This window comes from Leptonychotes weddellii, chromosome 14 (genome assembly GCF_054177405.1).
Source record: "Leptonychotes weddellii isolate Sample4059 chromosome 14, ASM5417740v2, whole genome shotgun sequence".
Lineage (NCBI taxonomy): Eukaryota > Metazoa > Chordata > Mammalia > Carnivora > Phocidae > Leptonychotes > Leptonychotes weddellii.
The window spans coordinates 36,200,716-36,218,167 of record NC_138382.1 but is presented as its reverse complement, the minus strand read 5'-3'; the positions used below and the strand labels follow the sequence as shown (position 1 = coordinate 36,218,167).

Here is a 17,452-nt window from a genome sequence, read left to right as displayed (position 1 = left end):
CCTTCATCTATTTATCATTATTCCTGCTTGCCCTGTCACACAGCCTCCTGTGCCCCTCTTTCTTTTCTTCTTCCCTCTTCCCTTTTAACTGTGCTCTAGGTTATTAAGCTCATTAAAACTATGTTCAAAGGCAGAAACTTGAGTAAGGTCTGAAGATGTACATAGGCTCTCCGTATCTGTTGTGACTGTTTAGGGGTCTTTTCCCTTATTTCACCTATATTCCATATATTTGAGACTATGTATGAGCTGATGTGAAGATGAGTGACTTTGTACTACAGTTGCTGAGAATAATGCAGGGTGAGAATAGGGGAATGCAGCTGGAATGACCCTGAGTACACCTTGGCTTATCTACCTTCCCTCCCTACTCACAGGAAGCTCTCCAGCTCGAACTCTAAATATACCCTAAATAGAAACCCCGGACCCGCTCTGTCACTATGATCTGACGCTACCACCTTCTCTGGCTGGACTGCTGCAGAGCCTAACTGGTCTCATTTCCATGTGTCTTTCACTACAGTCTCTTCTTATGTCAGCCGGAGTGATCTTTCTCAAACACGAATCAGATCATGTAACTCCTCGGATTAAATTATCCAGTGCTTTATCAGTGCGATTAGAACAAAATTTCAATCTCCTTTTCATGACCAGCGTGTCCCCTGCGTGTTCCTCTCCTCCCTCACTGAGGCCACACTCCCCATCTATCACTGCTCCAGCCATACTGGCCTTCTTTCCCTTTCTCCAAAAGATCAGCTCATTTACCACAGCTCTTCCCTTTCCCTGCCATCCTCCAGTTACAGACTTCTGCATGGCTGTCTTCTTCAGTCATTTCTCAGGGGCAAGTAGCACCTCCTAGTGGGACATTTCCTAACCACTCCATCTAAAACATGTACCCCTTTATTCCTGGCCAGTCACTATGTATCTCACCACCAACTTAATTTTCTTCATAAGCAAAGAACTATCAGAATATATAATTTATTTGTGTATTCTCTGTCCCCCACCGCTCACCACGCAGCCTCCATAAAAGCAGGGATCACATCTCTCTTGTTCTTTTTCATTCCTACCACCGAGTCCTGACAGATGGTAGGTCCTCAATAAACATCTAGTAAGTGAATATATGTGTGAATGTGGTGTGCTATGTGCATTATCTGAATTTGTTTTTGCTTTCATAACAAGGCAGGTAAAGTATTTCTTTTATGTAATCAAGGAACATAGGTTCAGAGAGGGTTCATGGATTGTCCAAGGCCACAGAACAGCAAGGAATAGGGCTAAACTTGATGCTAGATTTTGACCTAAAGTCCAGTGCTTCTTATAGGGGATCTCAAATCCTTGTCTGTGGATTGGCTGCCTCAGAACTCCCAGGGTACTTATTAAAAACATAATCTGTCCTGCTATACTACAAGTCGCCTCACTGTGTAATAAAAAAATACTGTGGCAATGGAGAAAAGTAGGTTAGGGACCAGAGAGTTTCAGACTCACAATTACTAAGTTATTTTTCCTATAGGAATTTTAATAATAAAGGTGGTTTTTATAGCTGCAAGTGTATAGCTATAAAATTCAAATGTCACTGAATTAAATCCAGCCCTTAATTAATTATATTGAGCTTTTGCTCAAAAGTAATGGCCTTTTGTCCTGTCACCAGAGGGCTGTCATTAGCACAAGCTACTTGTATGTTTCTTATTACCTTCATGATCCACTGTGAAGACAAATCACAAAGTAACCCAAGTATTTATGATCAGTGGAAATATACAATGAAAATAACGTTTCTTAACCACTCAACCTCTTACATGTATTAGAAAAAGCTTGTATATATTACTGAGTCCCATTCTAGATCCACTACATTTGAATCTCAGGTGGTTTAAAACCAGCACACAGGGCCACGACTTTGACTCGGGACACGAAGGTTCTCCCTACCCCAAGAACAAGGCAACCATGAGATGGTTTTGGGTGCCTTCTGATTTACTCCATCATGGTTGCCAAGGAGACAGTTTCATCCAGTGTGTATAACCATCCCATTCCAGTATGCAGAGGCTTCTCCAGGACAGAGTTCAGACTGCTCATAAAGTTGTCTGTTCTGGGACAGAAGCTGTAATCTCTATTTTCAACAAGTTCATAGGTAATTCTGATACACAGCCAGGTTCGAGAATCAACAAATTACACTCTTCTGGTTTTTCTGTAACTGATTTCTCTGATTTCCTGGTGAGTTGGGGAGATTTTTTTTGAGAAAAGAACTACTAGTTCCCTATTTGAAATTTTCAAGTTGGAGCTCTGATTTTCATGGTCAACTAACAACAATAACCAGCACAACAACAAAAAATACGAGCCTATTTTAGATCACCTGGACGATCACCTAGTAAGTTAATGCTGCTATATGATGCCATGCCTAGGTTTGTGTCTGCTTCTAGTCACGTGAACGAGTCTGACTTTAATTACGGAGGTTAGAAGAAAAAAAGTAGAGATGCAGAGAGAGTGAAATGAGAAATTATATGTTTGCGCGAAGACAGTGCTAAGAAATAAAAAGTCATGGCATGCTGTACTAAAAAAGGCTTTCATAATAGGCAAAACAGAAAAGAAGCGCCCTGAGCGTGGGCCGTGACCGCTGGACCTGCGCAGTGTGAGCCGTGCCTGGGCTGGCAGGCCTGTGCGCATGCGCCGCCGGCGGCTACGCCCTCCTGCGAGTGCACTCAGCCCGCAGATCCCATGTGTGCTGCTTCCTGGTGTGAACCAATAGGGCATCTAGATGACGCTTTCGTTTAACCTGTGAATTTGTGTTACAGTCGAGTAAGCTATGCAGAAGGAGATTATGCCTCGTTTTATATGCCCAAGAAAAACAAGGAAATGGGAACAGAGGCAAGTGTTTCCACTTATTGGGTCTAATGTGAGGAATCAAGCTTGTCCGAGGGAGTCGTACTCAGAGACAGAAGCATTGAGAGAATCGTTTTTGCTCAGTTCAGACCTCATACCCCTTAGCTTTTGGATTATGGTTCGGGTTAGAAGTAACGCGGAACAGGGGAAATAGAGCCTCACTCGTGGTCAGCGAGGGCAGCCCCTGTCCAAAGTGTGAACGGGGAGGCACGGCTAAACCTTGTGTGTCGGTACCCAACCGTGTGCCTCCTCGTGATGCCTTTACAGCAGAGGGGCTCGGCCCCCCAGGCACTGTCCTCATCCTGAAGCACGAGCCATGGAGAAACAGGCATGGACAAATGAGCAGCCCCAGGAGCAAATGCTCGGAAATACATTCCTGTGTAGAGTCTGGGCTCTGGCTCATGCCTCTTTCCTGCATGTGTGACTCTGGGTAAAATCAAAACCCAATGGGAAAAAATCTGAACATATGTGCCTGAAAAATATCTTTGGCCCAGTATAAAGGTGATTGAGAGAGGAGCCAGAGGAGATGGAAGGTTTGTTTTTTGAGCGCAGCCAAGAACAGAGAGCATTGTAAGTAACTTTTTCTCAGGGCCCAAGGCCAGACCTCTGCTAATAGGAACTTTGTTTTTAACGGCATGATGCCTTCCATTCTAGAAGCCACTGCTGACATGGATTTGCTACTAACCAAACTCTTTTCTTCTTTCTGGTCACACAGCTAGGTCACTTTCCAGAATCTTTGCAATTAGGTGTGAGCAAGGTACGGAGTTCTAGCAGATGAAATGTGAGAAGAATGCCACTTCTTGACCCAATCTACAAAAACCCTTTTGAGCAATAATTTTAGACTTTATGTGAACAGGAATAATCTATCATATTTTAGCCATCATATATTTATGGTTTTGTTTGTTACAGTAGTTAGCAAATGCTAATCCAGGCTTAGTGAATATTGGTTGACTCATTAAATGAGTCAAATGGGTCTTCTTTCGATTCTAACATGAGTCACAAACATCATTTGATGGCTATTATTAGCCATCAAAAATGAATCGTACTTTAAAGGCTTGCAATTCTGACTGTGGAGCTGGGGGTAATCTATACTAGGAAGTGCGCATGTGCATGTGTTCCCAGGCAGGGTGAGACATGTTGAGGATGGCTGGGATACAGGGCAGTGACAAAAAAAGGGACTGCAGGCGGCGGATTTGAAGACTACTAAATGGCCAGGTTTGAGATTCTGAAGTGTAAACTAGCAACTGGCAGAGTCTTTCTAGAGTACCACTCAGGTACGGATTCTGGGTTACACGCATGAGGACTGAGCAAGTTATTCCTGCTTTGGTTTTCTACTTCTATAGCTGTAGAGCTGAGGAATAAGTACATTAATGCATGTAAAGCTGTTAGAGTGATTCCATAGCACAGTGTGAGGTTGGAACAAATGTTTGTGATCATCGGCATCAGCTCTGCTAAACCGGAGAGGAAATGTTATGACGGGTGTTGATGAACTAAGAAAACAGACAGAAAGGGAAAGTTTAAAGAAAAGAAAAAGGAAAAGGACAGGAAAGAGGAGAAGGATCAAATCTGTTGCTGAGAAGGAGCTCAACTGCTTCCATTTTGAAGAACCATGAAGGTTTCAGAATAATTAGGAGAAGTAATTTAAATACAATGGATTCTCCTGAAACTCCCATCAGCATCTGGACAGACACAGAGAGCTTAAATGTCACCCCAAAGAGCTTAAATGTCGTTGGAGACCCCAGAAAGTATCTACTTGCAGAGAAGTTGTGAGACCTGTATGCCAGGCTGACTTGCTGGGGACCCCCGCGTCACTGTTCAGGAAACCAGCTGTGATATCCACAGTGGCCCCAAATCTCAATCCAAGAGAAAGGTGAATAGGGCAGTGACACCCACTAATGAAAATATTAGAGTATACAGTGATGCGGTGTTATAAATTTCACATACTTTCAACATCTAAAACTAAACAAATTGCATTTGATCCAGATTTCATCAATGGATAATGCCTTGTAATAAGTGAGAATAGTAAAACAATGCCATAAGAAATGCTTGCTTCTGCAATTTATCACAGGCTTCTCACAAGGGCCACCGGAATTAAATCTGCAAAAACTCCCTGAGGTGAGAATTCCCAGTTGAAGAATTTGAGACTCATGAGTTAAATAAAGTTTAAGGGGCCACGATCAGTGTGATCCCATGAAAGCCCTTATAAAGACCAACATCATCTTATACATCTGAAATGAGTAATGACGGATGCGGATACTGACTATTCCTAGTTACCATCCCATGCTGGCCAGAAACGTCTCAGGATCTGGCTACCTGGCCATTTCAACAAGAGTCACTTTGTTACAGATAATAGTTATATTGAAATGCATGATTTCTTTTTTCCTGGTCTGGTTCTCATTTTATAGCTCAGGGATTTTTTAACTCCTTCCTGTCCTGCTGTCTCTCACGAGGTCTCCTTCACTTAATTTTTACCTCCTGCCTTGAGAGTTGACATCTGACCTTTCAGTCCACTCTGCTTACCTGGTACCCTTTCTCATCACCAGTCGTCTGGGAACGTTTCCTCTCACCTGTTATTTTTCCAAGACATCACTGGCAAAAGCTATAATTCTATGCTACCTAGTCTTCTAGTCTCCCAAAGATAAAGGAAGTAAATTTGTAAACGTTAGAATTTCAGGTAAGGGTAGCTCGTAGTTGTGGTGGCAGAGGGACTGCTGTTCTTGATTTGTATGCAAGAAATTCGTAGAACTCTTAGGTCTTCAAGAGACCCAAGTGTGTATCTATTTAAAACCCCTCTGTTTATAATAAGGACACAGATTTATAGTTCTAAATCTGCTTCTAAATTTTGTAATGAGGCAAATACTTTCCTTAGAATCTTACTTATTCCATTATTACAATAAGCTTCCTTTTTTGTAATAGTAAAAAATAAATGTTTCTCTTTCATCCAAATCATTACATGGTTTTAGTTAGTATAATCTAATAAAATAAATTATTACCCTTTGCGTAATACTCTGACTACACAGGGAAATGTGGTGTAATATCTGATCAGAGAATACAGGATATGGAAGATTTGACTGGAGGGTACTGGTAACCTCAAGGCTATGTTCACAGCACAGACATGTTTAGCCTGAAAATAATTTTTTACAAGTTTGAATTAGTTGGGCTCAGTTAAAAATGGAGAGATTAAAAGTGTGTGTGTGTGTGTGTTTTGGTTTGGCTTATCTGGAAAAATTAGAAAGTCTATCTACATTAAATTTGCATTTTTCTATGGCAACAGTTTGATGAAAATGAGCTGTGCTCTTCAGACAGGGTATGGTAGGCAGAATAATGTCCCCCCTCCCCAACCCAAGGTGCCTACACGCAATCCTTGGAATCAATGTCTATGTTATGCTACATAGCAAAAGGAAACTAAGGTTGCTAATCAGCTGACCTTAAAATAGGGAGATTATTCTAGGTTATTTAGGTGGGCCCAGTCTGTCACACGAGCTCTTAAAATCAGAAGAGGGAGACACAGGAAGTTTGTCAGAGAGAAGCAACATGAGAAGGGCTCAGCCCACCATTTCTAGCTTTGAAGATGGAGAAGAAGGCCAGATGCCAAGGAATGCAGTAGCTTCTAGAATCTGGGAATGGCACTCCATTCAGTCAGTAACAAAATAGGGACCACAGTCCTAGGTCACAAGGAACTAAGTATTGCCAACAATCCAAATGAGCAAAAAAAAAGCATTCTCCCCTAGAGTTTTCAGATAGGAACGCAGCCTGTTGACATCTTGATTTTATCCTGCGAGACTATACTGGAGTTTTGACCTACAGAACCTTAAGATTGTATATTTGTGTTGTTTTAATAAAGTTATCACTACAGCAAAAAAGATATATAAATGACTAATAAGCACAAAAAAGATACTTGACATCATTAATCATTAGAGAAATAGAAATTAAAATCACAGTGAAATATGACTTCTCATTCATGAGCATGGTTATAATAAAAAAAAAGGATGATAACGAGCATTATTGAGGATGTGGAGAAACTGGAACCCTCATGCATTGCTAGTGGAAATGTAAAATGGTGCAGCCACTTTGGAACACAGTTGGTAATTTCTTAAAAAGTTAAATCCAGTGCAGAATCCTTGTCAAGGGACTGCATACCTAGTACAAACATGTGATGGTGCAGCCTCTCCTAGAAACAACTAACCCAGGATATGCTATATCCCACTATCTGTCTGACCATGCATCCTCTTCCCTCATTCCTTTGGATAGACGTGAAAATTGCCTTTTCAGAATTTGAGATGGGCTAGCTTGGATCATTGGTACTTGTTTCCTTTAGTCTACCGAGGAGCAGAGCAAGTTGGCTGGATTCTCCTGCTATATTCTTATCCATTTTATCTAAGTTCTATAAAAGCTAGGGCTCTTTAGTGGGCATGCTCCACATATGTACACATTGAACAAAACTTAAGGATGTTGATTACTCAGTATTATATCAGATAATGAAATCCCTTGATGGCAACTTGGATTAGTCAATGGCCATTACACTGTTGTTCACAGCACCACCTGAAATATAGCCAAACATGTCCACCTTTGCCTCTGATCTAATGCCGTGGAGAAAACCTTCCTTTGTCTATCTTTGTCATTGGTGACAGGACCCTCTCTGAGTCTAACTGTCTGTGAAGCAAAATTCTCCTTTGGTTAACAGAAATGCTGGATAAAAATTTCAGAAATGCCAATCTTAAATGACTTATGTTATAAAAGCCTTAAAAAACTGCTTGTCTTTTATTGCAGCTACTAAATCAGATGGGGAAGGGGTAGAGAAAGAAGAATTTCAAGGAAAATGGCCTTTTTAAATTTTCCTTTTATTTTATTTTCTGTGATCTCTTTATTAGACACAGTATGTGTCAGCTATTTGACTCATAAAAAAGCAGAAAAGCATGCCAGGAAAGGAGAAGTATTTTCTGTCTCTCTCTTCCTGTGAAAACTTCAGATGAGCTCATCTGTATTCTCCCCTTTCAATGAAAGATACGCTCATCCCTCATCTTCTTCTCATTTTCCAGTGATGATGTCAGGCAGGCCTTACAGCATCTCTTTTGTGATCTTATAAAATCAGTGACAACCAAAAACGTTTCCCTTATGGCTATGACCTCATCCATGGTCTACACCTGGACAGGACTCATCTGCATTGGTAAGTAGAGCTAAACTCCACTGATCCAGACTGAAGCAATTTACCAGCAAACTACTGCTTTCCTTCAAAACGCTGCCTTTGCCATTCAGATTGGAAGGTTCCTGAGCAACCTGGCTGAGTGTTGAATCTGACTAGTTGAGATGGCTCTCCCATCTTTGCGCCCATCTCTGTACACACCAAAAACTCTCCTTTATCCAGAACTGTTTATTCTGATGTAAAGTAATCAGTACTTCAAAATGTTAGGTATGTGACATTATGGGGACATTCTTATACTCCTCCCTACCCCCTATTATCTTCCCATCCTCAGTATAATACTGTCATCTACATTCTGAGCAGTGAAATAGGTATCCAATTAAGTCAGTTTAGGACAGAAAGGAATTTTGTGGCCCTGTGTTGACCTGGCTGTGAGCTTCCATTCTGAACCAGGGAGGGGGACAGGGAGATGCTGGTTATCTCCATGCTGACACACACTTGCAAAGTACCCTCAAATCTCTGAGACTTACAGATAAATCAACACGTAATGGATGAGTTTGGAGAAAAGCAAAAGGATACCAAAGACATTATTTTAGAGGCCCAAAGAAGGCAGACCAAGGGAAGGGTTTGGCTGTAAGAGAATGTCTGAAGCTGAATGGTGTTTACATGTTTAAAGAAAAATTGTGTACAGAGTAGCAACGGACCTAAAATGAATCTGAGAGGCAGAATTGTCAACACAGCCAATCCAGAGGATGGGGTAGCTCAGTGGAAGAGGTCTGGTTGTGGAGAGTTCATCAGGCCCATGTGAAATATTCCTTACCACAGTCTATCTCCCTTGCTCTGAATCTAGGAAGTCCAGCCCTTTCCAGATGGCTAATCCAACTTCCCGGGCTGGCATGGAGACATTGAGGGTGAGGTGCCCTCCAAAGGTCTTGTGAGCATTCTACTCTCTGAAAAGGAGTCTCCTCTACTGTAAAAATAACTCGACTTTTGTTTTATGCATTATCCTCACAATAATAATAGCTAACAAATATTGAGTGCACAATTATAAGCATCTTATAGGAATGTATTTAATCTTCAAAGGAACCATCTGAATCGAGTATTATTTTATCTATTTTTATCACATTTACAAATGAAGAAGCCAAGGCAGAGAGAGCAAAGAAGTTGCTCAAGGTTATATAGCCAGGAAGTGACAGAGCCAGGATTCCAATCCAGACTAGGAGGCTACAGAGCCCTCAGGCTTAACTGTCATACTCTGCCTGCTCTTATGAATTACTGTGAACAAGTTTCCCTACTTCTGGTCAACTCAGGCACACTGGCAAGACCAAAGTTCATACCTTCCTTACAAAATCATGGGGACACCTGAGTATCTTGAGCCTCAAAAAGATTTTTTTCCCCTTTTGGTCTAATATCCATGCAGAAGTCAAGGCAAAAGTCTGCAATGTTTTTGGAAGTACAGAAGCACAGAGATTTACCATGAAGATTAGACTGCATTTGAGCTGAATCAGTTCCTAAGGCCATACTTGAAAAATTTCAGTGTGAACACTTATAATGAAAAATACATGGAAGCCAAGTTGGACTAATGTTTTACACATTTTAGAATTGCTTTCAGGATGTGTTTCATTTTAGAAAAGCTAGAGAAAGAAAGGGAAACATTTATTGAGTGTGAACTATGTGCCTGGCATGGGGCTAAGCGCCATCTTATTTAACTCACAACGATCCTGTAAGATATTATTAATTTCATTTTTATAAATGAGAATGAAAACTCAGTGAGGTTATAGACTTTGTTCAAGGTAAGCAGCATAATTGGTAAACAAATCTAGAAATGCTTGACACTCATTTTCCCCTTAAATGTAGTGTATATATTAGGGTGGTATTTTATAGGTCACTACACAGGATCCTGATGCATACATTTGAAGGAAATTGTAACTATCTCTCCATTCTAGGTAGTCTGTAAGCCTTATGAGCACAAAACTCAGGGCTTATTTATTGCTAAGTGTCCCACGATACTCGGCGGAGGGCGCGCTTAGAATAGTAGCAGGTATGCCACAGGTGTAGATGATAATCCCAGGTAAAGACACAAATCCAATCTCAAGGCATCATATTAAAATGCATTTTGACCCTTAATTTTTAGTGGGACTATCAGATTCATCAGCAGATCTGAACAAACCCCAGTACTGAAGTATAATGACCCAGTCCCCTAGGTCCTAGGTGTGGTGTTTGTGACCTACTTCATCGGTTAGCCCTTTCCTCCCATTTCTCAGTACCTCTTAGGCTGCTCTCTCTTTGCTGGCTTTGAACACTTTGGCAGCCTCCACTAGCTTTTCTTCAAAGAGCTGAAGACAAGTCTGATGTTACAATTGCCTTACTTAATTCCAGACAGGTTTCCATTCATCGTATTAAATTCAGGTGAACAAAGCGTATTTAGTCTGTGATGGAGCTGAACCATATCTGGATAAATATAAACAAGAGACTTAATCCTGTAAGAGCCATTATTTGCCAGCAATGGGAAGGATGTCAGCAGTGCCCTTGCTAAAGGCAGGTTGGAGTGTGGAAGGCAGAAGAGCTTTTACGAGATCGGTGCTGAGCATCTGGAGTCTGTATAAAGAGGGGAATAAAGATTGTAACTGGAATACATTAGGAGGAAAGCAAATGTTCTGCTCACTCAAAAAAAAATAGGCATTAATAATATCAGTCTTTAATCCACTCCAGGGCAATCTTAGCTTGCCTTATTCACTGCTGACTTTCATCTTCCCTCAAAAGCCTCCTGCTAAAGGTCCCTTTCCAGATCAGCCTCAGGTCATGGGGGCAGAAATGCTGTTGCTAAACAGATATGCAAGGGAGTAGCATGTGTGACTAGAGAACAGTGTGACAACATAATCCCAGCATGGACCGATGAGGTCAGTGTGGGGTGATGTTGGCTTTTCTAGCATCTACTGAATCATCTGACAGGAGCAGCAATTGAAAAAAATAAATACAAACACATGCAACGTACCACCAAAAAGACTGCATGGCCCAGATCTGAGAAAAAGGATCCTACTTTGGTAGGATCGCTGGGGAAATGGAAGGAACAATGAGCTGGGAGTCAGGAGGCCTCCGTTCCCTTCTTATCTCCACAACTAGCTGGGTGCTTACATGACCTCAGGTTACAGGACCTGGCCTCTAAGAAATGAGGGCACTGGTACAGTTGGTACCTAAGGTCTTTTTTAGTTTCAAAGGCAAGGATTTGTGTCCCATGTTAAGAGAGGTTTTTATGAAGTCCATGATGACAAGACCACAACCTTGGGAGATGCTGTACTCTGCACTGCAGTTTTCTTAAATCACCATGTGCAGAATGTTTTGCCTAACTTTATAGATAAAGGAAAGTGTTGGCAGGTGCGTTAGAGCAAGAGGTTGAAATAAAACAGCATTGGAGAGAACAACGCTCCTGCTCCAAACCATGACTGTGGAATTCCAACTGCCCGTGTGTCTTCAAGTCTTCTTTGTAACAGGTGTAACAAGGAGAAATGATGGGATCCCAAGTGAGCATTCAAGATCTCAGGTCACGACTCGTGTTCCCGAACACGTTACTTACTTGTACACAGCTCCTTTGCTCATGTTGTTCTGTCTTCCTGGAATATTTCCCCCCATCTCTGCTTATCAAAATCCACCCATTCTGACTCTAAAAATCTCCCAGATGGAATGAATGTCCTGGCACACTCTTAGGTTATCATTTATACCACATATTTCATTCTACCTCCTATTGTATACTTCATCTCCATTTAATTGTAATTATAGGTTATAATCTCTCTGAAGGCAGGGTTTGAATCTCATTTATCTACGTGTTCCCGGGCCTGCTTGGTACATCATAGGCATCTGCTCAAAACAGGGTCATTCCGAATGGAACCACACAGGATTTTCACATTACCTGCTAATGTGACAGCGATGGAGACAGAGTCATATCCCAAGGCATTGGTGGCGTTACAAGTGTAGAAACCCACGTCAGCTTCCACTGGTGCCAGGATCTGTAAGGAATCATCTGGCTGCAGAAGAATCCTGGAGGAAGAAATGGAGACCTGATCAGGTCAGTTGATTCCTTTTTGGCATTCAATACTGGTAAGGCAGAAAGGAACCCTATTTTATTTCTATTTCTATTTATTTATTTAAGGTAGGCTCTATGCCCAGCATGGGGCTTCAACTCATGGCCCTGAGATCAAGACCTAAGCTCAGATCAAGAGTTGGATGCTTAACCAACTGAGCCACCTCTGTGCCCCTGGAACCCTGTTTTAAAATAGAGACAAACGAGGCACAGTGACACTCAGGAACCCAGGCTCTCTTGCCACTTTGATTGATGTGATTCTGAGAGCAGCCCCAAATGAGATTTTTGATTGCCTATGCAGCTTGATTACTTGTTGATTACTTGATCTAAAAATACCAGTTGGAGTAGACAGCGTATGTTTGCTGAATACATATTAACACCCACATCACGGATAAGAGGGGAGGCTGGAATGAATGGTGCAGATGGGTTTGGGAAAGGCCTATTAAGGAGAAGGAAAAATCATAAAGGAGGAATAGAGCTTGGTTGGATGGTGGAAAGTAGGCAGGGCTTCCAGACATGGAGAAAGGCATCTGGAATAAAGGCTTGGAGGTGCGTGAGAGGAAGTATAGTGATGAGAGGATCCTGATGCATATGTTTGAAGGAAATTGTATGTCTAACTACCTCTCAATTCTAGGTAGTCATACTTATATCTATTACCTTCATTAGTCTGTAAACATTATGGGGTATAAAACTCAGATCTTATTGTTTCCCATAATACTTAATAAAGGACCCTTTGTAGAGAAGGTGCCCAGTAAAATGAAGGCAAAACCTGCCCTTCAGGACAATGGTAGGAATTCCAGAATGGTCACCATCTAGTTCCAACACTTTGCTTTCCCTGAAAACAATTACAAGCATCACCTTGTGAGTGCCTAGCAAGAGGTTCAAAACCCACTCCAATCTTAGTCTACCCTTTGTTCTTTTTTGGATTTATGCCATTTCTAAGAACCACTTGCTACATCATGGCAGTTAAGCAGATCAGTGACTAATGATGACTTGAAGTTTATGTCTCAGTGACTTGATGAGGTCATGACGACTGGATTGTATAGGTGGAGGTGGGAATGTAGAGGGGGCAGGGAGGAGGAGAGGACTGGAAGCTCAGAGATCCAGTGCCTGGACCTGCCTGGGCCTTAGGTCAGCAAACCATTCAATAGCACAGCAATGCCTTACAGGTGGCTTATGGGCTTCTAGAGTCAGTCATTTCCATTTGTGATAACTTCCACCTCCTTAGTTTCAAAAGGCCCAAAGATCTATTCACGTAATATCATGTTAACATCCACCCTCAGAACGTAAGCTGGAAACAGGGGTCATTTTTCAGGAAAGGTGGGGGGAGGGAAAGCATGCAAATGTCAGAAGAACTCATGAGACTTGGTGGCGAAGTTAAGACTAGGAGTCCAACCTTCTGCCCCAGCAACATGTTCTCCCCACTATAAAATTCTTTCCTATCTTCACTATCTCTCTTGCTGGGTCCTCTCCAGACTCTATGTGATTGACACTTTGGCACTGCCTCTCATCAACTTTTAGTTATTCTGCGGTGGGCAACCAATCTGGCAATGTCACGCTTCCTCAACTCCATTTTTGGCCTTGAGCCGATTGCATTGCTTACTCTTACCTCTTGGCAGAGGGAAGGCAGGAAAGAGGAAAAGCAAGGCTTACATGTATCAGTCTTCAATCTACTTATGCAGTTCTGATAAAAATGGGGAAGGAAACAGAAAACCTCAGCTAAAGGGAAGTTTCTGGATGGTCTGTGTTTGACTCAGTGCCATTCCACACCATCACCACAATTGCTGAGGAGAGTCAAGCTTTTGGGGCACTGAAATGGAACTGAAGTTTTATGAGGGGTGGGAGAGAAGCCATGAGAGATTGTGGTAGAACTCATCCACTCATTCATTCACACATTCATTAAATGCTAAGTGACTTTTTTTTTTTTTTTAAGATTTTATTTATTTATTTGACAGAGAGAGACACAGCGAGAGAGGGAACACAAGCGGGGGCGGGGGGCGGGGCAGTGGGAGAGGGAGAAGCAGGCTTCCTGCTGAGCAGGGAGCCTGATGTGGGGCTCGATCCCAGAACCCTGGGACCACGACCCTAGCCGAAGGCAGATGCTTAACGACTGGCCACCTAGGTGCCCCCTAAGTGAGTTTTCTCAAACAATTACATGTTAGTCTATTTCAAAGGAGCTAATAAGAGAAAGATGACGATACACACTTATCTTTGGTAAACTAAATAATATGTAATAATGTCACTATCTTAAAAAAGAATCATAACAGAAACAACTATATTATCATTGCTAAATGCCTTCAGGTATTCAGGCTGTTTTATATTAAAAAAATTAAAAATTGATTTTATTATTTAAGTCATGATGATGTCCTAGGAACATGTATGCGTCCATAATGACTTCCAAACAGCAATAATAAAAGTAGGCTTAATCAAATTTCAATAGAACTGACTACTCATGATGATTGCGTTTAGTCCATTGTTACTCAGTTTTATTGCACTCAAAAGGCAGGGATTAGATTTGCTAAATTCCCAAGTCCATTGGGATGGCTGTCTCCCTAAAACCGGCATCGTCTCTCTCTTCCCTACAGAAAGCTTTCTTCAACTGAACATTCAGAGCAGGAGGCTAGAATACCGGTCTTCTGAACTTTATTTTGGTCCTGCTATTGTTTAAGTAGTCACCCCTGGGAAACCCCTTCACCTTCCTACATTTCAGCCTATCCACTTCTCAAACCCAGTTGAAGTAGGTTTTCCCTACTCAGCAGAGGAAGCTGTGAAAATAAGGTATGTAAGGAATTTCCAGACCATTTTTTGGCATTTCCAGTGATGCTTTTGTTGGTAATGTTGGACACTCTGAATGAAGAATTAAATGTGAGGAAGGATGGGAGTGGTAAAGATTGTCAGAAAGGAAGAGAGGGGCGCAGGCTATTGGCTAATTCTCTGTAGCTCGAGACAATTTATTAGATCTCCATATTCAGGTCATCCCCCCCCCCCAAATAGAACTACTATATCTGCCTGATCTCATGCAGGAGGTATAAAACCCACTCCCAACAGTGGGCCTGAGCCACCCATTTTTTAAGGTGGGGGGGGTTAGCTTTTGTAGCTGTACCACTCATAGGCACGGGTGCTACTGAGTGAGCCATAATGCTTTCTGAACAGGTCTGAAGCTTGGAAAAGATTCTCACAGAGGTGATGAAGAGAAGGAGGAGAGCTTCTGGGGCTGAACTAGGATGGGAATAGTGGGAGTGAAAAGGAACGAACCTAGACCTTGAGATTTACCATTTGCATGTTCTTTTATTCCATAAAATGTATATACAAAGACAGAAGATAAAGTATTCACCTTCATAAAAACATTTCTTAAATATTAACTTAGGACAAAACCTACAGGGGACAAAAGCTGAATTTGTCACTTATTGCATATGCTTACAAATTATTTAACTCATAAAACTGAACTCTTTAGCTCAAGAAGTACAGAGTTATTTGGTTGTAGAGTTGGAATTTGAAATAGAGATTCTTGGTCTAGCACTCTACTTTTTCAATTTATCATGTCTTTTAGTATGTCCTCAACTTGGGTAGATGGGGGTTTGGAGGCTGCCACCAGGGGGAGCAGTAGTTCTGAAGAGGGTTCCCATGCAGGGCTCTCTAGGAAACATGACAAAGCAAAGGGCTTTGCTGTGGAGCCTGAGGTCGGCAGTAGTCTCTCTATCTAGCCTGGCATCTAGGGAGAGAGATTCCTGGGGAAAAAAAGTTTTCTTTGTATTTCAGGCGTCAGCTCTATTAATTTAACTTAATTTGTTAGTAGCTGATTTCTGTTAGCTTGTATTTTGTTTTCGGATTTGACAGGCCTGTTTTAGAATGCACAAACACAGAAAACACAGAAACACAGTGCTGCTTTCCAAGCAAAACCAGAAAGATTTCTCTGGGGTTGTTTTGGAATTTAAGGAATCAGAGAATGAGAGGACATGGAATGGAGCATAATTAAGGCCTACATAGAAAATGGTCCTGTGGTCACATTAGGGATATTAATACTAGCTGCTTTACTCCCATACCCACACCCCACTTCCCTTTTGGTTTACTGAGCTAAAACATACTGCTTTATTTCCCTGGTCATACAGTTAGCCAGAAAAGAAAGGAGTTTTGCTTTTCTGATGGCCTTTACTTGATCTTCTTTGTGACAGCATGTCTTCTCAAGCATTCTAGCAAAGAAGGAGTGGCTGAGAGTAAAAATAATTGTTTTAGTTACGTAAGTATGGCCCTTGTCCACCTGTGAGTAGGATTTGGACAAAGTGCCCATGGGCCAGTCCTACCAAGTATAAGCTCCTTGAGGTGAAGTTGTTGCCTCTGCATTTGTAATGTCCTGTGAGAAAGTACTCTTAGTTGAAAAGGAGGCAGCTCTGGGTGTCTAAGAGAAAGTCTCTAGCAATTCGGTGAGCGGGGTGGCATCATGATGCCCTCTGAATCCTTGGCTCAACCATGACCACCACTGTCTTGTGTGGGCCCGTCTCTCAAAGTGATCTCCATGAGGAACCATGTCAAGCTGCTGCAGAGAGGAAGGCTTCTGACTTTAGCCAAGAGAGACAGAGGCATGTGGATGTCTTGGGTGAGCTTTTCAACTCTGGGCCTCTACATTCTTTTGGCAAATGGAGGATAATACTGACCTCAGACAGTTCTTATGAGGACCAAATAAAGACCCATTCTTACTGTTTTCTAAGTAAAAAAAAAAAAAAAAAATCAGCTTCCACATCAAATGCAGCTAACAAATTAGTATTTTTTAAAATGATGCAGGTGGTGCACACCTATGTTACCATCTTGGAACTCCTCCTTATCAAGAGGAAATCTTCAAGTTCTGTACATAGAAATACCCATCTGCTACACGGTCATGTTGTTGCACCATTTCAGGCCTATCGACCTGACAAGCATGCATTCTTAAACCCACTTTAGGTCCCAGCACAGGACTGGATGCTGGAAATCATAGGTACATCCTTTCTCTTTAGAACAGTATCTTCCTCTCATCTTTGCAAAATTACCCATCCCACATCCCAACACTAACTTGTTTCTCTCATCAAGGTGGCCTCTTTGACTCTCCTTGTCATTAGCTTGGGGATGAAGTCATGCTCTTTCTCCTCCCATCTATCCTTCATGATTGCAGGGTTGTAAGATCGAGCCCTGTGTTGGACTCCACGTTAGCCATTCCATTAAGAATGAGTCCCATTCTACCTCCCGTGTTACCATGGTCCATGAGAATTTCTCCCTTTCCTGATCTTCCAGAGTTGTTCTGAGCTGTACTACAAAACTCTTTCTGCTCTACAATGTCTTTTTTTTTTTTTTTTAATTTATTTGCGAGAGAGAGAATGAGAGACAGAGAGCATGAGAGGGAGGAGGGT

The 17,452-nt window shown here is 41.8% G+C and overlaps 1 protein-coding gene across 1 annotated transcript in view; it reads right to left on the bottom strand.

The window, feature by feature from the left end:
- Nucleotides 1-10,910: 10,910 nt before the first annotated feature.
- The window catches only part of ADAMTSL1 (ADAMTS like 1), a 659,580-nt gene continuing 653,038 nt past the window's right edge, over nucleotides 10,911-17,452 (bottom strand). Inside the window, exon 20 of the mRNA XM_081804071.1 lies at nucleotides 10,911-12,031. Within this exon, the coding sequence (XP_081660197.1) occupies nucleotides 11,842-12,031 (190 nt within the window). The 3' untranslated portion in view covers nucleotides 10,911-11,841. The remainder of the gene's footprint in view (nucleotides 12,032-17,452) is intronic.